Raw genomic sequence first — 22665 nt, forward strand, 5'->3', positions numbered from 1 at the left:
ATGGAACTATGACCGATAAAAGCATGTTACCTACTTCCTGACAGAAAGGCACAGAAGGAGGCATATGTGACTGGACACACCTACCACAAGGAGCTGTTTCCCCGCCTATGCCTGCTTGTCACAAGGGTTATTTTCTTTCTTTCTCAGTTTTTATTTTAGGGAGGAGAATAGCAACAGCGATTATAAATAAAGAGGTAACAACCACGGAAACAGTTTAAAATGCACAGAAGAAAACAAAAAGAACCACAGACCTGCAGCAGTTTTCAAAGCAGTTTTGTGTAAAATTTATTTGTATACATATTCATATACACATATATATGTATTTTTTAAAGGAGAAAGTGATATGAAATACACTTACATTTTCATATAGAAAACTTTTGCTTTCTGTTATGTTTATGGAAACATTCTTTTTTGATGTGGAAATGTTCTTTTTTGATGTTTTAAGTTCAAATTTTTAACTAAAAATATATGAGGGGCTTTTTTTAGCCATACTGGGAGAAAAATGAGGATCAAAGAGGTTTGACCTTTGCCTGGGCCAGACGGAATGATAACTGACAACAGACAGAAGGCAGAGTTAGTGAATTTTTATTTCATTTCATTCTCTTTGTAAAAGAGAATGACTTGTACACTGGAAATGACAAAACAAAAATTACTAATAGGAAGTTGATATCTAAGTAAGAAGATATTATGAAAACACCTAGTGGTCCTTAAAGAATTCAAAACACCTAGTTCAAATTAACAACATTCTCCTATCCTGAAATGACTGGAAGATGTGATGACCAAATCACTGTGAATGATATCTAAAAGATCATGAAAAATGAGGGCAGTACAATATTCGAAAAAGGTAAATATCCTGATTTTCAAAAAAAGAGAACAAAATCTAGAGACTCTAGATCAGTTAGTTTGACTCCAATTCCTAGGAAAACTCTAATATAAGTCATTAAAAGATGGTTGGTATCTAGAAAGGGAAACAGTAAATCACAAAGAAGCAGCATAGCTTCATCAAGAACAGGTCATTTCAGGTTAACTTCATATCCTTTTTTTGATAGGATTACTTAACTAATAAATAACAAGAATCTTGCAGATCTAGCTTACTTAGGCATTAACAAAGCTTTTGATAATGTATCATGATGTTTTTGTGAAAAATATGGAGAAATATGGATTAGATAATAAATGGATCCAGAACTCACTGGATCAATGAACTGAAATGATATTAGTTAACATCTCAAGATCCATGTGGCAAGAGTTCTCCAGTGTACTAGCCCAAGAATCTCTACTCTTGACCTCTGCTATTCAACATTCTTATCAATGATTTAGATAAAGGAATTTATCATATGCTCTTTAAACTTACAGCTAACATAAAACTGTGAGGGACAGCTAACACAGTTGATGAGAGTAAGGATACAAAAGGATCTTGACAGACTAGAGTACTGGGCTGAGTCTAATAAAATGAAATTCAACTTGAAAAGACATCTCTCCAGTAAAATGCTTTAGGGATCTGTGCTGCTTAATATTTTTATCAGAAACTTGGATAAAGGCACAGATAGCATACTTATTACATTTACAGATGACACAAAGCTGGGAGGAATAACTAAGACACTAAAACGATGGAGGCAGGATCCCCAAAATACACCATGACAGGCTAAAACATGGATGAATCAGGACTTCCACAGGGATGAAGTCTTCAATAACATCAACATAACTAGAACAGGATGCGTGCAGTTAGACAACAATTGTCCAAAAAAGATCTAGGGGTTTCAGTCGAGTGTAAACTTAACATGAACGAAGATAATGACACTTTGAACCCCAAAAGCTGATGGCATTAAGAGAAACTTAGATTCCAAGGATAAAGAATAGATAATTTTGCTTTGTTTTGCTCACATCTAGTTATGTTTGGATGCCACAGTTTGGAAAGGGCAATGATACGGAAGACAAAGGGATCCAGAACCAGAACAGTACACACCTTTGAGTCCATGCTCCATCAGGATTATTTCAAAGAACTAGTGGTGTTTAACTTAGAAAAGGGAAGGTGTGAGGGAAGAGACGACAGCTGTTGTCAAATACTTGAAGAGCTGCCACATGGGAAAGGGTTTAGACCCAGGGAAGAACCAGGACAACGTGAGGCGAGTCATAAATCGAGGTGTGATGTAATATCCAGAAAAGGGCAGTGTTGGGCTCCACATTGTCGGAGGCACAAAAGTAGCGGCTGGGTAACAGTCTGCCAAGGCAGGATGTACCTAGGATTCTAGCTAAGGTATAAATTGAACTTGGTGCCCGCTGAGATGCTTTCCAACCCTAAAACTTCTGATTCTATAATTCTGAGGAGTAGGAGAAGACTGAAAAGTAGGGGTTGGAATGACAGGCTGAAGTGCTGCCATGGATTCCTCCCACCTTCCTGGCCTTATTTCTGAAGAAACACAAAGTAGTACTTACCAAGACAATTTAGCTAAGCTCAAAAAATATTTATTTAGCTCCCCAGCTCTATACAGCACATTTTATTGTTATGAGATCAATCAGATTTGCCAGTATTTCCTTGGAGTATAAAATACTAGAGGACTTCTCAAAGAACCATGGTCTCGAACCTCATTTACCTATATTTTAAGGTCATATTACTCATCTTTTTGAAATATCACCATCCAAATACTTGTTCCACTCCACAGATATCAGTAAATTCCATTATTTAAGTGGATAAAAAAAAAGGAACAAAAATTTACATAATTTATTGAAGAGATTTGAAATAAGTAAGTCCATGGATGCATAAGAACCCTCCCTTTTTGTTTGTTTTATTTAGGAGAAAAGAACAGGTACTTATATAGTCCCTACTACAAATACTGCCTCATTTGATCCTTACAGCAATCTAGTAGATGTTGCTATTATCCCCATCTTACAGTTGAGGCAAATGGAGGTTAAGTGACTTGCCCAGGATAGCTAATGTCTGAGGCCAGATCTGAACTCAAGACTTACTGACTCTAGCATTCCATCCATGGTACCACCTAGCTATCACTTGGTATAACAACTAGCAGAATCACATGATTAGCAATCTTCACCTGAGATTTTGTCTTTCAGTGAATATTTTCTGAGTAACTTTCTCCCAGGATCCTAAGAACTTCTGTTTTCTGATCTGCAAATACCACTAAGGGATAATTCAACATTCTCACACAGAAAAAGGAAAAGATAGAAACTCCTTTCCTAAGAAAGGATGAACAAGAAAATGTCTTTTCTTTCTACCAGGTCCCAAAAAAGCACCATATTAGGAATTTAAATGAATTTTTATTCTACTAGATTAAGAATCTATGAACAGACTGAGAGAACACAGCCCTAACAAATAACTCAGCCTTTGTTTCAGGAATTCCTATGCTATCCCGGGTTTAGTACTTACTATGCTAAATGTTTCCTGGTCCAGTTCATCATCCTCATCTTCTCCAATGGGAATTGGCTCACTTCCTGCGGTAATATGGACAGGACCTTGAGCTCTTTTTGATTTATTTCCAGCTTTGGCATCACCTGCTTTAGGCTTTAAAAAGAAATCATTAAATGTGGTTATTTTCTTCTATGTAGCAATCACTATGCGAAACTCAGACATTAAATGTCTTTACATTTATGTTGTCATACCACTAAAGGACAAACTATGCTCTAGGGAAATACTGGACAGCATCCCACCAACTAGTGAAGAATGAAATTAGTTAATCCTAAACATCAGAGAGTGATAATGCAATCAGTTTGCTCTGCTGCCATTTACATGCCTAAAGATAACTTAAGTCTCACAAAATACATATTTACATCTGTGCCCCCACCCAGGAAAGAAACATGCTTCGAAACTAATCCAGAAGTGACAAATGAAGCAGCGCCTGTAAAGGCCCAAGAGATTCTGTGCTTTCCAGATATAATATTCTTACCAGTTAGCTTTGCTGAAGTCAAACATAGCCCTTAAAATAAGGCTCCTAGAGCTCATATCTTCCCCCATTCTGTGCTTCTCATCCACCACAAGCTAGAGAATCAAAGGTTATCAGATCCTTCCATAGTTTGTCAAGGACACTGCTCTCCACTAAAATGACTGCTTCAGGCACCTGTATTTCAACCTAAGTTTTCTTTTGTCTGGCCCTTTTTCTGTCACACAAGAACTGACTCTGGGGTCAGAAGACCAGTGTCAAAAGGCCACCTCAGAATGCTACTGGAATAACCATAGGCAGGTCCATTAACCTCTCTCAGACCATTTCTTCACCTATAAATTGAGGGGATTACACTACGTGGCCTTTTGGATTCTAGGTGTATGTTCTTCCCTGATCCAGATGCCCACCCCAAAATACATAGCAGAAAACCAACATAAACACCTAGCATAATTCCACAAAATGCTGAGTATTGAATGTGTTCCCCTTCTTTGGAAAGAAAGGTTCTAGATCACTAGAGTATCTCTAGACCCCAAAAATGAAAATCTCATCATCATTTTCAACTTCTAAAAGACAATTCCAAATGATGCATATTTACTAATGTATAAAAAAGAAACAATACCTTTTCTTTCTTATCCTTTGACTTTTTTCTTTCCTTATCTCCTTCCTTTTCTTTCTTGGAACCCATCTGTTTCTCCTTGTTCTCTTTGTTCTCTTTTTTCTTCTGCTTTTTTTTCATGGGGCTTTTCTCTAAGCCATCATCCTAAGAATCAAAGAAATCCCACATGACTGTGAGTTTTTGTCACAAAGTTTAATTCAGCCCTTTACTTGTGTGGTATCTAGGAAAACACAACAAAGCTCCAAGGTCACTTGCTGTTTTTAGAAAAAGATATTTATTTTTAAGTACCCTGCGTGCAGCAGGCACTTCATATGTTTGGTGATCACTGAGTAGGTTCACACCTATCGCCTTTTGTCTTTAATTGCAGCTGTGTAAACACGGATCAATTCTGGCCTATAATCACCATTCCAAAATGTACCTGAAACTCTGTAGCAATGACAAGATAAGATCCCAGATTACTATCCCCAACCAATTACAAAGTGAACGTCTCTAATGTGCTTTTTCCCTTTCCTTAAAGTAAACTCTGTTCTTCTCTGACTAGTTAAGTTTAAGACACAGGAGCATTCTATGGATTGTTTCCACTCTCTCTATAAAAGCCCACAACAATAAGTTTCTAAACTACTGAAATCTGGCCCCTACCTTGACTTCCCCCTCTTCTGATGGATTGTCTGAATGCCTAGGGGATGAGAATTCATTTCCATGCTCATCTTTCACTCTAGGAGCCTTGTTTTCCTTCTTCACACGGGGCTTTCGCTTCTTTAATTTGGTCTATTGAAAGGGAAGGAACCACTAATGGTAAAACTTACTCCAATATTTGTACTTTAAGTATGTGTGATTTCCACCATTTGGGTACTTCCTCTACCAATACATAGCAAACAACTGAATGAACTGCTTTGGCCACACACACGCACAAAATTCTAAGAGCTAATTTTCTGTTAATGAGCCTCTCTGTATTTTTTATAGCTGGTTCTCAGCTAAAGATATAACTAAAGATGAAACAACTAACCAAAAATGTAGCTGGAGCATAAACACAGCCTGGAATAAGATTAAACCTCCTTAAAGTTATAGCCACTTTACTGTTCAAACACAGATCAGCCAAGATGCAAAAGGAATAAGCGAAGAGCAAGCTTCAGAAAAAGAAATGGTGTTAACTCCTAAAAGCATTTAGGTACCTTGATCCTCGGCTGATAAGCCAGAGGCAACTAGGTTTCCCACTGCTCCTGCTCCTTCCTCCTGTTATGCGACTTGGCCTCACTTCAATACTCATAACTACTTTTTTTTTTTTTTTTACAAAGAATGGTTGGAAACATAAAAAATCTTAAATGAGTTCATTAGTCTCCTTGTCAATGGGCTTCATTGAGGAGGATGAAGTTTTTTACTAAAACAGGTTTTTGGTTCATTTGTCCTTTTAAATCACCAATACCATTTCTATGGCCCATTATCAAGAATAACCAAGAGCTAAACATAATGTAGTGAGTAGCAAGATTAGAGAACCCAATCTATTCCCACTACAAGAATCTAATATTACATCCAAACTGTAGTCATTTTTTTAAAAAAGTGACAGAACACCTAGTCTAGCAGTGTTTTGGTAGAAGGGGAAAGATGGAGAAGGACAGAGTAACTGGCGAATAAGAAGGCTGATAAGCCATTAATTAGTCCACAAGGCAAAGGCTCATTAAAATTCCATAAATATCAACTTAGGTTTAGCAAATTCTTTACTGAATGATAAAACTAATCCTCTGAAACCTCAGAGAAATCTATCTTTGGGAGGAACTTAAGGAGCTAAGACTCAATCTATGGTAAGACTGGTTTTTGTGATATCCACAGCATTATTACAAAATAAAAATTTAATGATGGAAGTTTTCCCTTGGGAACAGCAAAAGACTGGTCAACTTCACCTACCTCTTCACCTTCTTTAACCAACTCCTTTTTGTCCAAATCTTTCTTCAGCAGCTTTAACAGGTAGTCAGCTCGAGTTTGTAACTGCTTTCCCTGAGGTTTTTTATCTGTCTCAACAGGTAATATCTTTGGAAAAAGAAAAAAAGAGAACCACCATCCCCATTTTGAGGTTAGCAGGCCAAGAAATACTCTAACGCAGTACAATATTAACAAAATGATCTTCCCTCCCCACCCCCCAAAAACTCTCAGAACCTGTCTCTTTTCCAGGGCTCCCAAACACTAAAATCCCTTACGTGCTGTTCTCACTTTACAAAATGGGATGGAGAAATCCAGCTCTCCCACTGGCTCCTACCTGTGCTGTTAACAGGGTAGAACAACTCAGGTAGGGGGAGCTTGTTGGCTTCATCTGCTAGAGCATCCCAGCCGTCGTGGATTTCCTCCTTCCAGGAGCAGGGAATCCCTGGAGCTAGGTTAAAGCTTCATTTTAGATTTAAAATGCTTCTCAGAGCATTGCCAGAGAGCACTGAGCTATTCCAGGATATGATCCATTCCCTGCTAGAATATTTGGACCTGTTAGCCCAGACTGAATTTGAACTCAGTGTTTATGGCAGGGTGTTTTAACCCTCTGAAAAAAACCACACTGATGAGCATTGGTTTGTTTTGACGTGCCAGGAAAAGCCCTGCCAGGAGCACAACACTGAAACTGGTCTGCTGAAATCTAAGCCTTCCTACTTTCCTCACCACTTTTTTTTTAAACCACTGCTGTAACATTTAGGTAGAATAATTTGTACTATGTCAAGAAATAGGTTTCAGCTGAAGGTCAAATGCCATTACAAAAAAATGCCAAAAAACTATTCACACTTTTGTGTGTCTGTGTATGATGAGAGAATTTACCTGTACTGAATATATCACCTGAAATAATGAGCCACCAAATGGACCTTAAAAAATCTTTCTCTGGCATTAATTGTAAGGGTATTTGACCACTGACAAATCTAATGTTTAAAATTCTACTTAGAACAATATCTAAGTCTTTCCCACAATTTCAAAAGGGTTTGAATTTGGTTAGCATTTTCTCCTTGATCTTCAACTGTAAAACAATTACCATATTCCACCAGAAATGGGTGTTTCCAAAGTGAACAAACGACAAGAAATCATTCACAAAATTATTCAGATTTTAATGTTAAATGTCAATGAACTTCTTCAATATTGAATCATTTACCAATACTTTAAAAAAATCTGCTCAATATCTTACAGAGCTACTTACTTTGTCAGTTAGTTTCAGTTCTGGATCTGTTTTAATTAACTCCCAGTTGCCATAGCCATGTTCATAAATGCCCAACAGCAGACGAGAATCATCCTCCACTCCCCAGTCTACATCAAAATGTGCAGCTTTGACACGACAGGTTAAGCAGTATCTGGAGGAATCATAAAAGCAAAAAGAATATCATTGAGGAATTTCTCTGAATATTTTTTAAAAAGAAACTTTCACTGGCACAGGCGTAATATTTTAATATACTAAGGAAATTTATTATGTAATTTAAACTTATTTTAAAATGCACTGAAAATGGTAAACATTTGTACAAAACATTTCAAAGTAAAGTCTACCTCACTTACGCACATAATAAATATATACTCACTTTTTTTTTTCCTCAGGGTCCACCGGAATAGATTTGTGCAACATCTCAAACTCTTCTTCATGCTGAATAATAGATTTAACATTGACTTGAACCCCAGATATCTTGATAGTAGGACCCCTTCTTTTCCCTGGTCCTTTTCCTGGGGAACATCAATTTCAAAAAAATGTTTTATCAACTATGATGGAACACGTAAGAGTAAAATATCTCAACCATTTACTTCCTTCTCCCAAGCTTTTACTTCCTCAGTTTAGATTCCTTGCCTCTGATTAGTTCACAGGTATAAAGTATAAATAGATATTCAATTAACATTTTTGGAAATATCCCCAAATCAATTTAGAAGTTAAATATTTAAAATTTCTTTAGCCAATGGTAATATTTTTCAAATTTTAATATTTGATTTATTTTTCTTGCTTTCAAAATTAATAACTAAAAGAGGATTTTGGAGATGTTGAAAAATTAATAGGACTTCCAAACAAAATGGTTCCTGAACAGAAGAAGGCAGTACAGCTCCCACATGCCTGTTCTAGCACAAAACTAAGGACAGTACCATACTAAATAAAAATAAATCCAAAGAGAAACTACAGCGACTTCATCCACTCCAAGACTGCACAAAATTCAGTCAGAGGCCAATAGGCAACAGGAAAAGGAATCCATTAGAATACAGTACCAACATACAGGAAACAATACAAAAGTTTTCCAGTGAGAAGTGCCAGAGACACTTGTAGCAAGTAAGACTCTATATTTGTACAGGTAACAAGAATGGAGGACTCCCCAAAAAAGCCAGAATTTGGAAGTAAATGGGTTTGGCAATGTTTGGAATAGAATACTCAGGCCCAGAAATTCTAAGATCCCTCATACTCTGACATGAAACACTAAATAATGAAGAACCAGAACTCTGAATATCAAAGATCCAAGGGAAGTTAAAAACTACCCAGGCTCTAAGCAAAGACAAAACCCTGGAGGTGAAGGAGTAGGGTCCAGCCATGGCACAAGAACTGAGGCCAGAAGGATGAGTAAACTGAAGATACCAAGCACTGAGAATTGTTATGGATCCAGAGATACCCAAAAATTCGAAGCAGGAGAGAATAACTCCACAATAAATGCAAGGTCTCAAAGGAAAAATGAATGTTCCCAAAGAACTATACAAACTATACTTAGAAGAAATGAAGAGATGAAGAATAAAATAAAATAAAAACTCTTGAGGAAAGAATGAAGAGAAAAAATAACTTAGAACAGAAAACTGTAAGCCTTATCCAAATAGTGGACTCCCTGAAAACCAAAACAGACCAAAGAGAAATCAATGACTCCATCAGACAATAAGAAATGTGATGATACAACAGAAAGATTTTTCTAAATAGAAGGGAATGTAAGATATATGATGTCTGTTCAAGAAAAAGAATCACTGGACTTCCTGAAAACCATGATTTTTAAAAAAGCCTAGATAACATAATTTAAGAAATCATAAAGGAAAACTGCCTACATCTATCAGAAGGCAACATAAAAATAAAAATCACCTCATAAAAGTCCCAGGAATGTCACAGTCCAAATTCAGATCAAAGAAAAAAATACTGAAAGCATCTAGAAAGAAGCAGTTCAAGTACCAAGGGACCGTCAGGATCACACAACACCTGGATGTTTCTATTACAAATGAAAGGAGATCTTGGAATACAATATTAAAAAAAGCAAAACATTGGCATATAACCAAGAATAATTTATGCCGAAAAGCTGAGTATCATCCTACAGGATAAAAAAAAAAAATACACCTTATGATACAAAATCAGAACTGAGTAGAAACTTTGAAATGCAAACAGAACAGTTGAGAAAAACCTTAGAGAGAGAAATTTATTCAAGCAATTCTGAAAGGCTGTACACTGATGATGCGATAACATTCTAATGGGCGAGGAGAAGCAAGTTTTATTGTCAGAACCTTAATGTCTTCCAAATATATATAGAGAGAGAAGAGGCTGGGGAAGGAATCTGCTTTGTTCTGAGGGTTTTGAGAGGTGAAAGAGACTCATGATGCAAAACGTCATCCACATCCAGGGAAAGAACTACAGAGCCCAAGAATGAATGAAGCAGACTATTTTTCCTTTGTTACGGTTTTTGTTTTGTTTTTCTCATTTCTCCCATTCATTTTAATTCTTCTATGCAACATGACTAATGTGAAAATGTGTTTAACAGGAATATATACGTAGAACTCATAAAAGACTGTATGCCGTCTTGGGGAGAAAGGGAGGGGGAGAAAATCTGGAACTTATGGAAGTGATCACTGAAAACTGAAAGCAAATTAATCAATTTTGGGGGAAAAAGAGGTGAAAAAAAGGGAAAGATGATAAAGTAATACTTTAGCAGGGGTGGGGAACCTCCAGCCTTGAGGCCACATGTGGTCCTCTAGGTCCTCAAGTGCAGCCCTTTGAATCCAAACTTCACAGAACGAATCCCCTTAATAAAAGGATTCGTTCTGTAAACCTTGGGCTCAGTCAAATGCCTATACCCAAGACCTAGAAGGCCACATGTGGTCTCCAGGCTGCAGGTTCCCCACCTTTGCATTAGAAGGAAGAAAAAACAGGGTAGAACTTATTCTCCATAATTTGGAAAAAGGGTTAGACACACACAGTTTACTTTAGAAATACTCAACAGAGAAAAAACAGAGAAAAAAACAACACAGAAGCAGGTGAGGAAAGTTAAAACGGAGAACAGAAAGTACTGGGGAGGGGAAAAGGAAGAGAAAAGGGAAACTAAGGAGGTGCCCATCAACGTGAGGAGGCTGAATAAACTGTTATATGAATACAATAGAATGTTACTGCACCATAAGAAATGATCAAAAAGACTATTTCAGAGAATTTAGAAAGCATGAGCTAGCGTAAAATGAAGTGAATAGAACCAAAAAATTTTGACAATGAAAACAATATTGTAAAGAAAAATAGCTTTGAAATACTTAAGAACTCCGACCAACCACCTATCTGGAAGACATATGATGAAGTATGGTAACTACCTAGTGACAGTACAGTGATGGAATCCAACTGCAGAATTTAAAATACATATATTTTTTGGACATGACCGCTGTACAAATTTGTTTTGCTAAACTATTCATATTTGCTTTAAATATAGGATAGGTTGCTTTAAATATAGGATAGGGTTATTTAATCATCAAAGGAATGCAAAAAATTTAGATCTTAGTTCACACACAATGATATCTCCTTTCTTTTTCATTTTGAACTTAAAAAAATTTTTTAAAAGAGCATTTCAGTATATACACAGCAAGAGAATTCCCTACTAAACCATAAATCTCCATTTCCCACACAGCTTGCTCTTTCAAAAAGAAATAATTCTACATAATTCTCCATGTTACTTTCAAAACTGTGCTGCTTATTTGTGGTTCTTTCAATTTAAAAATGTTTCACTAGGCATCTGTCTGTCTGTCTCTGGTTCTGTTGTTGTTGGTATCACTCTCACTCACCTTCCCTGTCAAAATGCTTCAGAAAAGTTCCTCAAGAGATAGAGCTGGTTTTTGCATTCATCAGAGTTCTTGCCTTTCAAAGCTGTTTTACAATATTACTGTTCTTCTTTTATAAACTTCTTGGTAGGAAGTATCCCTGAAAACCATGATTTTTAAAAAAAAAAAAAAGCCTAGATAATATACTTCAAGAAATCATAAATGAAAATTGCCCAGATACTTTCATGCTACCACATTTCATCATAAGTCCTCTAGACAGGGGGCTGATCTGAGTTCTTAAGTTCTTATTTTTTTTACAATATTGCTTTCATTGTCAAAATGGTTCTCCTGATTCAGTTCACTTCATGCTACATGAGCTTATACTTCCTAGGATTCTCTGAAAAAGTCTCTTTGGTCATTTCCTATGGTGCAGTAACATTCCATTATATTCATATAACACAATTCATTCAGCCTCCTTCAACTGATAGGCACATCCTTTAATTTTCCTCCCTTCCACCTTTCTTACTTTTCCCTCCCCAATATTACTCTCCATCTTAACCCTTCTTCACTTTCTTGTAACTGAGAGTTATTTTTTTCTGTTTGTTTTTTTTCTGTTAAGTATTTCTAAACAAAACTCTGTGTGTTTGTGTTTTTGTCTGTGTGTGTGTGTGCGCATGCGTGCACATGCATTTTCTGGTTCTGTTCACTTTTCTCTGTGTCAATTCATCTATGAAATTATCTTTTTCACCATTTCTTCTGTAGATTTTTCTTGACTCATGTTTTTATCTTAAAGTTCCCATTGAGCTCTGATCTTTTTATCATAAATGCTTGAAAGTCCTCTCTGTCAACAGAAGTACACTTAATGTAGAAGTATGATGTTTACTCAGCTTTGCAGGCTAAGTTATACTTGGCTGTATGCTCATAGTTTGGCTTCCGGAATACTGTATTCCAAAATTTCATTTATCGAAGAAACTGCCAAGTCTGTTTCGATCCTGATTGATCCCTTGGTACTTGAATTCCCTCTTTCTGGATGCTTAAAGTACTTTTTTCTTTGACCCATAAGCTCTGCTGCTGCTGCTGGATTTGGGCAATGACATTCCAGGGACTTTTCTTTTGACTATTTCTTTCAAAAAGTTATCAGCGAAGTCTTTCTAATCTCAGTTGGTGCTGTTTCTTTTTATTTTTAATCACTGTGTTTTATTTTTACATTACAAACAATCAAAAAAGTAAAACAATTAAGCAAAAACTAACAATACAGTGACATTCCTGGGACTATTCTTTTGGGGGTTTCTTTTAGGAGGTAATTGATGGATTTATTTTTCATATGCCTCTACTCTAACAGACCTGGGCAATTTATTGTTTCTTGAAGTATATTATCCAGGTTTTTTTTAAAATCATGGTTTAGGGATGGCAGTGGTTCTTAAATGACCTCTCCTTGACCAGTTTTCCAGGTCTATTGTTTTTTAAATCAGGTCTTACATTTTCTTTTCTTTCAAATTTTTTCTGTTTTGTCATAGTAGTTCTTATTATCTAGTAGAGTCATTGATTAGTTTGGTTTTTAGGGAGTTACTCAGGTAAGGTTTACCATTTTCTGTTCTAAGACATTCATTCCCCTTCAATTTTTTCCTCAAAACCATTATTTCATTTTCTATCTCCTGCTTCATTTTTCCTAAGGAGGAAAAATAAAAACATATTCAGTAATAAGTACATATTCATGTAGTCCTTTTGAAAAATCCTCTCCCCTTTTCCCCTGCCCAAATCTCTTTTAACAGTTATTAGTTGTCAGAGTTACTCACTCCTTTTTTGGGATCTCTAGATTTACATTAATTGTTGATACTGGTGAGTGTCTTTAATCAATTTACTCCTCTCTCCAACTTTACTTCTTGAATTGGGTTTCTGTGACAGGTCCTGGACCCTTCTCTTCCCTACCCCCTCCAACGGGCTTTCGGATAGGATGGGCAACCCTGGTGGTCTTGACCTGGGTCATTTTGGTTCTTTCACTGTTCTCCACCTCCAAGAGTTAGCTGTCTCCCCCTGATGTTCCAAATGTTGTATCCTCAGGACCTTTTCTGTGCCACAGGATAGAATGTCAGGGACCTTAGTGCTGGCTGACCTAGAAATGTCAATGTCTGAGCACTGCCATACTTTGTTGGTTGCTATCCACTGCACTGGCTCTATATCCATGATTCCCAAGATCCCAGCCCTGGAGCTTTCTCAGGGGAGCCTTCTGATCTCATTTCCTCTGGACATAGAGCCTTACAGGCAATATGTGTCCCTAGAAAGTAACTAATCACACAGGGTAACCTGAGCTGATGGTGGCTTGACTACCTTATTACCACTGGGCTTCTGGCTGATTTTCTGTGAAGTTCTAGTGCAGAAATAATTCACTTACTATAGTTTCACCCTGGATTTATTATCATTATTAGTACTTCAGGGTTTTGCTGGAGTAGATATGTGGGAGTTGGGCAGTCTGCCACCCTTTCAGGTAGCCATCTTAGCCAGAAGTCCAATTATACTTATTTGCCGCTAGTTTTCTTCGTTTGTACTAGGGGTGGTAAGAGCAAAGGTAATGTTAAATGGGGGGAAGCACTGAAACATTTTTTTAAATGCATATAAGAAACAAAGAAAAGTTCAGAAGTACTAATAAATAGGACACTTCTGAAAGTTAACAGGTAGAACTAATTATATAATTTTTTTCTTTCTAAAAAAGCAAGCAGTGTAGAATAGAGCTTCACATTTTCATGTTCTGCTGCATACACAGAACTGGACCTTTTTTAGTGCTTGTTAAGTTTAGAATTTTAAAAAAAGAAAGATTTTAAAGAGAAAATTTAGGCATATGTCCTTTCAATATTTCTATGAATAAAAATGTTATTTTGTAGTTAGTTTGAAGAAGTTCTAAGTACTTTATAAGTTAATCACCCAGATAATCTTCAAATGATTTCTACTGTGAGAGTGGTTAGGTTAAAACTTAACATCTTATACCTAAGGCATAGACAAAGAGGTTTAACTCTTGCCGAAAAAGTTAAAGTGAAAAAAATCTATTAGAATTCAAAAATAAAAACCAAGGCTTACTAACTAAATGATGTTATTAAATGACTCAATTTGAAATCCTTGAGATCATTCTACTTTTCTGTGTGAAGTAATATATCTCAGGAACTAGGCATTAAGTTAATGAAGATAATGAAATAGCCCTAGTTTATTGTAGCAACAGACATATATTCTGTGATTCTTATATGAGGAAATCAACTAAGCATGATAACAAATTTGTTTCCATCAAACTCAATGACTACTAGCTGATCTATAGACAAACAAAAACCATTTTCACTACTAAAGAATAAATCAGGACAATCACGGGACAGGTAAAGGTGGAATGTCACAGGAGAAACCACAGGACAACAAAAGCTCAAGGACTCTAGAAGAGCTGGTAGATTGTGGAACTCAGTTTAAGATTCATTTGTACTGCTGTAGTACAGTATTTTTGAGATCCATGAACTCACAAAAATAAGAAAACACATCATCGATGGCAAAAGTCATATGACTTTCCCAGAGAAATAGCAGCGATTATAGGTCAAATCCTACTGTAACAAAAATCTTGCTACAATAAAAGTATTTACAAAACTTAATCAATGGTATACTTCAAGCAATGTTCTATAAAATTAAATCATAATACAATACAAACCGAACAATTCCTTTTAATTTATAAGGACAATGATTATGTCAATCCAGGATTACTACTGCTACTTACTTGGTACAAAGTATCACTCATTTGGAGTTAATGATACTAATGAGTTGCAATAACTGTCAAGTCAGCACTTCCTCGCTTCACTCAATTTAACTTCAAAAGCCTTGTGCCACAACAGAGATAAGAATCCTCCAACTCTCTTGCAGAACTCTACCAGTCTCCAGTTCAGTCAAGTTCTTTATTCATGGAGTTCAGTATCTCAGTTCCTCTCTACTTCAACCCCTACTTTCATGGTTAGCGATTTTATTATTAAATACAGGTTGGCCTCTAACAACCTCTAAATAAATAGAGGTTGGCCTCTAACAACCTAAATTTTTATTATTATTCATCTACCCAAAGAGATGGCACAGCGTACATCCCATAATCTTGAACTCTGAAATTCCTCTTTTGGATCACAATTTCCTTGCTTCCGTTTCGCCTTCACCTCTCTTTATTTACTTTCTCAGCCTTACCTCCATACAACTGAAAGCCTCTGCTATACATAAAAAAATAACACTAACTGCTTCTCAAGTGGGCCAAGATGGAATACTTATTTGTGACCTTGCAGCCTCTTCTCTCCCTCTCCTCCTCCTCCTATTATCATATCTAAATTGATGAATCTCATTATTATACATCTACGTATATCTGTGTGTATGTGTATAATGTGTATAATGATTTTAGTCTCTCTTTAAATTTTTGTCCCACATTCCCAAAAACCAAAAGTCCATTCAGATGTCCCCCTGACATCTAAAACCACCAATTATCTACTCCTCTAAAATGCCCATCTGCCATACTTCCGTAGTTCTGATGAGGGCACTAAGGGTGGCAACCTTATGCCCACCCTGACTCTTTTCTTCAGCTCATATGTCTTCTTGCTGATCCTACCTCCAAATCCCCTTTTGCATCTGTCCCCATCTCTCCACTGAAAAGGCCTGAATTAGTATAATACTGTCCTAGTCACCCTGCTTCCAGTCTCTCTCTTTCCTTATCCATGCTGTAGATGCATTACATATTTCAGGAATACTGCCACAAAGTATTTCCTTGACCACTCCACATTCTATCTACTGAGTTCATTCTAAAGTATGCAAGCCTTCCTACTTGTCTTCATACAATTTCTAATTTGCTTCCTATATAACTCTGTCCTCCATGAAACCTTCTATCACATTACACACTACCTGCACTCATTCCCCATTGTTCCTTCCCTCCTCACATGAATTTATATATGTGTATATATAAACACGTATATGTGTATATACGTATGTGTATGTATGCATGTGGCATGTGCACATCTGCATATATACATATACAAATCTACATGTATGTATGTACACACACATATCAAGGGTGGGGTGCTACCCCTGGTAAAATGTAGGATCTTAGAGGGAAGGTTTTGTTTTTATTTTTGTCTTTCTTATCACTAGTACCTTATACGTACATATGTGCATACAGTGATACAATAAATGTTTATTGAACTGAACTGAATCTAGCATGCTATATCCACTGAATTCCTACTTATCAAACAATATTTGGTTGTCAACTTCTTTATTATCTATGTCTATTTTTAGTTCTCCATGAACTTAAAGTCACTGGAGAAGGCACAAAGACAACATCAGAACAGCTGCAGCAAATGAACTGGGACACAGAACTACAGCATTGGTGGCCTTGGGGGCTACAAGCACCAGAGTTCAGAAAAATGACCTACTGCACTTACCTTCACTGGCATTTTCTTTCAGCTGTTCCTCATATTCTTGCATTGCTGACACACAGCTGTTGTGAATCAATTCACCCAGGCGCTTTAGATCTGCGACAGACTTATCTACCAGCTCAGCATCCCGAGCAATGCACTCGAGACTGTGGAATGACAAGTTGAGGACATGTCAGATACTGTTCCCACTCCTCTCATATTGAACAGAGACCTTGGCATCATTCCCCTCCCACCTGCTCTTATAAGAATTTTTTTCTGCTCTCTTTTCCTCACTTTAAGAATGTATGAGAAATTTTTACTTTCCATTTTTCCAGTAGCACTTAGAACACCTAAGAAAAACCACTTAAGAGTGTTTTTTACATACTTTTACATGTGAATTGTATGATAATTGGTGCCATTATTACACACTGCATGGGAGGAGTAAGCATCCAACTGGAACTTTGCACTATGAAGTGCCCTATACAATCTCTGGAGAAGTGCTCACATTGATGAATTCCACTGACATGTGATAATGATGAGCTCTTTAAACTACAGATGCTATTTACGTTCAAAGAATCTGAGTTATTAAAGACTTCAGAAGTCATCTAATCCAACCAACATAAATAACCAAACAGCCCTTCCATTTCATCACTGACAGGTGGTTTTCTAAGTTCTTTCTTAAGACTTCCACAAACCCAATGCAACCAAGATTAGGAGGGAAGCAGAAAACTGGGAAAGAATTTTTGCAACTAGTGTCTGTGATAAAGACCTCATTTCTACAATATATAGAAAACTGAGCCAAATGTACAAGAATACAAGTCATTCCCCAATTGATAAATGGTCAAAGGATATGAACAGGCAATTTTCAGAGGAAGAAATTAAAGCTATCTATAATCATGTCAACAAATGCTCTAAATCACTATTGATTAGAGAGATGCAAATCAAAACAACTCTAAGGTACCACATTGCACCTATCAGATTGGCTAACATGACAAAACAGAAAGATGATAAATATTGGAGGAGATGTGGGAGAGTGGGAACACTAATTCATTGTTGGGTGAGCTGTGAGCTAATCCAACCATTCTGGAGAGCAATTTGGAACTATGCCCAAAGGGATACAAAAATGTACGTACCCTTTGACCCAGCAATATCGCTTCTGGGACTCTACCCAAAGAGATCATAGAAATGGGAAAAGGTCTCACATGCATAAAAATATTTATAGCAGCTCTCTTTGTGGTGGCCAAAAACTGGAAATCAAGGGGATGCCCATCAATTGGGGAATGGCTGAATAAATTATGGTATATGAATGTAATGTAATACTATTGTGCTATAAGAAATGATGAACAGGAAGACTTCAGAGAGGCCTGGAAAGACTTATATGAACTGATGCTGAGTGAAAAGAGGAGGACCAGAAGAACTTTGTACACAGCAACAACCACAACATGTGAGGAATTTTTCTGGTAGACTTAGCATTTCATTGAAATGCATGGACTTAAAATATTTCTAATGTACTCTTGAGGCAAAATGCCTTCCACATCCAGAGAAAGAACTATGGAATTGAATCACAGATAGAAACAGACCATTTTCTTTTGTATTATTTTATGGTTTCTCCCATTCATTTTAATTCTTCTATACAACATGCATTTAATAGGAATGTACGTGTAGAACCTATATAAGATTGTATGCCCTCTCAGGGAGGGAGTGGGAAAAAATCTAAGATATATGGAAGTAATTGTCAAACACTGAAAACAAACAAAACAATTCAATTAAAAAAAATAATTAAAAAAAAAAACCCTTCCATTTAAGAAATCACTACCTCCTGAAGTAGATAACCAACTTCATTCTGGATACTAAGTCTCTATTAATGAATGTAGGATACATATGAATTCACTTCTGTGGCCTTCATGTTGCAGAATTGATTCATATGCTGTAGTCTTCAATCCACTAAAACCCCCAGAGGTCTTTCATAGATAGCCTTTCCTGTCCTTGTCAAGTTTACTTTTTAAACCCAAATACAGACCTTTATATATATTTCTGTTAAATTTAATCTTATTAGAATGTTGCTTCTCAACTACTTATTCCCTTACCATCCTAACTTCCATTTCATACAATATTTCTAGAAGCTATGTACTGAATTACTTCTATTATGTGTTTTGTTTATCTCTGTAAGTATATAAAGTAAATGAATGTATCAAGTACCTAAAAACTGGCTCCCAGTCAGTATTTTTCATACAGCGGATATTCAGTTAATGTTACTGACTTCGGCTCATAGGACTTACCAGATATTTCAATATTCAACTCCCACTGTGAGTTTTTCCTGGAACCTCTATTTGGTGGAAGGGCCCAAACCAGCCTGCTTTTATTTCCTTTTCATCCCTATTCCTGACTATAGACTTCAAAAGCATGCCTCTGCTACTGTCTAGTTCTGGAACTTCACTTAATTTCTGGGGTCCTGGTGTCCTGGAACATCCTACTACCCATGCAGCCTTCTCCCCAGGGATGCTCCTCTGCATGTTCCCCTTCTAGCATTACTGTGTTCCTCCTGGAGCCTCCATTTTTCTTTTCTGAAAGGCCTAAGCCAGGCTGCCTTCACTGCCCTCCAGCTGGCTCTTAGCTTTCCAGACTTCAAAGCAACACCCCTACAATGGGAACCTTTACCCCTACCATCCCCACCCCAAATTCCCATGTTTTTCATCTTTTTGTGAGTTTCCCCCATTAGAATATAAACTCCTTGAGGGCTGGCATTGTCTTTCTTTTTGTTTATGTTTGTATCCTCACTGCTTAGCAGTTTCTGGCTCATAGTAAGCAATTAACAAATACTTGTTTCCTTCCTTCCTTCATAAATAGTAGAGAGATGCATAATATGGTCTCTCTCTACAAGGCAGCTAACATTCTCTATTACAGTGAAATATACTCTGTTATGATTCCAGGTTCCACTGCAAACCAAGTCCAAAAACTATCTAACCTTCCCTATAACCATCCAGGAGGACACGTTGTCTGCCACAACTTGAGGCTTTTACTTATTAATCCAGCTAATGCTAAGGTCCAACAGGTGCACAGCATTCAGATCTGAATAAACACAACATTCCTTACTTATCAAAAAAGAAAAATCAAATGAAACTAACTCTACTTGTTATCCAAACCAGCCAGAAACCTTGGCTCTAAACAACAGAAAATAACAAGGTTCTAAAAATAATAGCACTACAGAAATGTATCCTTTGGATAGAGATAGTGGCTTAGAAGTTAAGATTGTTGGACTCAACGCTTCTATTCAGAACTGTATGTGCATATGCTTATGCAGTATATACTGTTTATTTCAGTATTCCTGTCTGTAACAGTTTATGATATTTGTTTCTGAAAGGACAACATCCCTTCTCCAAAGGAGAAGCTACATGAGCTCTAAATTTCAAAGTACTACAGCAGACATTTATCAGTAATAATGAGAATCAGGACAATTTCTTTCATCAGTAATATGACTCAAATGCTCAAAATATTTGTGATCTCACAGAAATGGAAGTTCTTTCTATGCAGGTTCACAGGCTCCCCATCCTGTGTGACTCTTGTCCATGCTGTCCCATGTCCCATGTTGTTTTTACCACAGGGAGTCCACCCAACATGGGTTTGTTATGTACTACATGGTATTTTTTTTTAAAAGTCTGCAAATGAAAACAGAATACTAGACAACTGGACACACAGCTTCTTCTCTGCTATATCGATTACCAAATTCAATACCGGTACACTCTCAAAAGTATAACAGAAAATACTGTAATAACAAACCTACAGTTTTTTTGTTTGGAAACTGCACCAAATCTAATGATTTGAATATAAATTGTATTCAGTATTATTTACAGAAATATAAGTGATTGGGGACACTAATGTATTATTGATGGAGTTGTGAGCTGATCCAACCATTCTGGAGAGCAATTTGGAACTATGCTCAAAAGGGGTCTGCATATCCTTTCATCCAGCAATACCACTACTAGGTCTGTATCCCAAAGAAATCATAAAAAAAGGGAAAAGAACCTATGTATACAAAAATATTTATAGCAGCTATTTGTGTGGTGGCAAAGAACTGGGCATTGAGGGTTGGAAAATGTCTGAACAAGTTGTAGCATATGAATATGATGGAATACTATTGTGCTATAAGAAATGATGAGAAGCAGATTTCAGAAAACCCTGGAAAGCCTTACATGAACTCATGCTGAGTGAAGTGAGCAGAACCAGGAGGACACTGCACACAGTAACAGCAACACTGTGCCATGATCAACTGTGACAGACTTAGCTCTTCTCAGCTATCCACACCCAGAGAAAGAACTCTGGAGTCTGAACGCAGATTTTCACTTTTTATTTGTTTGTTTTGTGGTTTTTCCCTTTCATTCTATTTCTTCTTTCACAACGTAACTGACGTGGAAATATGCTTGTGTGATTATACATGTATAACCTATATCAGATTGCTTGCCATTTTAGGGATGGGAGATGGGAAGATGGGAGGGAAAAAAATTTCAAACTCAAAATCTTATCAAAAATGAATGTTGAAAACTATCTTTATATGTAATTGGAAAAAAATACTATTTACAAAAAAAAAAGGCTAAGGGATCCCATCACTGGTGTATACAAAGTATCAGAGTATTTTGATTTAGTAAACAAAGTCTGCATACCATTGGTTAAACTGTGAATAAAGAATTGAACTTACCGTTCAAGAGGGAGCCCAAATTTCTTATAGGCTTTGATGAACCTAAGAAGAAAAACAGTAAAGATGCATAAAGAACTACGTTAAAATCACAAAACATCTAAAATACACTTTCAAGTGTTCCCTCACTTCACGCTGAGTAACATGGAACACTCTGCAAACTCCTACAAAGTTTTCAGGTAAACTCCGTTCTATGCAATTGTCAATTCATCATGAACACGACGCATTTATGGCAATTATTCCAATCCCAGTTCCTATTGTCGTCAATCTGTGCAGACAAAGAAATACAGAGCTGGGGGATAAAGGTGGTGTGGCACCAGGAAGATAAAAGACACCCAATCTAGAGCACACTTAAAAAGCAAGGCTGTAAGAGAGCAGTCTAACAATAGTATATGTCAGTTCAACAGTCCTTTACTAAGTGCTGGCTATGCAAGGTCCTATGCTAGGAAGAGTGTGAGTGGGAGGAGAGAGGGGGAAGGTATAAAGACAAAAGTGGAACGAAAGAGTAAGCGCTTTACAGAGGTGTCGGTGGGGGCATACACGCACAGCCAAGCAAAATTCAGAGCAGTGAGCAAAGAGGGTGTCTAAGCTGAGGGAATGTGGGAATGTGAAGAGCCCAGGATTGCTTTGAAGTCATAAAACTGGATCACTGGAAGTAGGCAAGTGAAGAGGAAGAACAGAGGAGGCAAAGGGGAAAATGGGCTCCATTCCGGACGTTCTGAGTTTGAGATACCTATGGGATGCTGAGGCAGAAACGTATGTGAGAAGGGAGCTAGGGAGATAAGGGCTGGATATGTAAATGTGCAAGTCATCTGCACAGAAAACTAAACTGAAAGGAGTTAATTAAAAGAGAAAGTCTAAGGGAAGAAAAGAAAATGGCCTAGGACTGAGTCACAGGATGTAACATACTTGATAATGAGACATGGATGACAATTCAGCAAAGGATACTGAGAAGGGACAGTCAGACCTCCAGAATGATAAACAAACAAGCAGTACAACGAGAGCCAAAGGAGGAGAAAGTATTCTGAAGGTGATCAGTAGTATCAAAGTAATAAATCACCCAGGACAAGAACTGAGAAAAAGCCAAAGGCT

The 22665-nt window shown here is 37.0% G+C and overlaps 1 protein-coding gene across 6 annotated transcripts in view; it reads right to left on the minus strand.

Moving 5' to 3' along the window:
• Window positions 1-22665, minus strand: part of CHD2 (chromodomain helicase DNA binding protein 2) — a 122559-nt gene that overhangs the window by 17272 nt on the left and 82622 nt on the right. For 3 of the 6 annotated variants that reach the window (XR_011968859.1, XM_072617354.1, XM_072617370.1), the window contains 9 exons: window positions 21577-21618; window positions 16911-17050; window positions 13064-13147; window positions 8043-8181; window positions 7670-7820; window positions 6409-6531; window positions 5146-5274; window positions 4510-4650; window positions 3380-3514 (listed from right to left, as the gene is read on the minus strand). Coding sequence is in view for 4 of the 6 variants with exons in the window: in XM_072617354.1 (XP_072473455.1) it covers window positions 3380-3514; window positions 4510-4650; window positions 5146-5274; window positions 6409-6531; window positions 7670-7820; window positions 8043-8181; window positions 13064-13147; window positions 16911-17050; window positions 21577-21618 (1084 nt within the window). In the remaining 2 variants the exon portion in view is untranslated. The remainder of the gene's footprint in view (window positions 1-3379; window positions 3515-4509; window positions 4651-5145; window positions 5275-6408; window positions 6532-7669; window positions 7821-8042; window positions 8182-13063; window positions 13148-16910; window positions 17051-21576; window positions 21619-22665) is intronic. The other 3 variants (XR_011968861.1, XM_072617379.1, XM_072617362.1) reach the window with 2 other exon arrangements.

The sequence above is a fragment of the Notamacropus eugenii genome, chromosome 1 (assembly GCF_028372415.1).
Source record: "Notamacropus eugenii isolate mMacEug1 chromosome 1, mMacEug1.pri_v2, whole genome shotgun sequence".
In the NCBI taxonomy this organism is placed as follows: Eukaryota; Metazoa; Chordata; class Mammalia; order Diprotodontia; family Macropodidae; genus Notamacropus; species Notamacropus eugenii.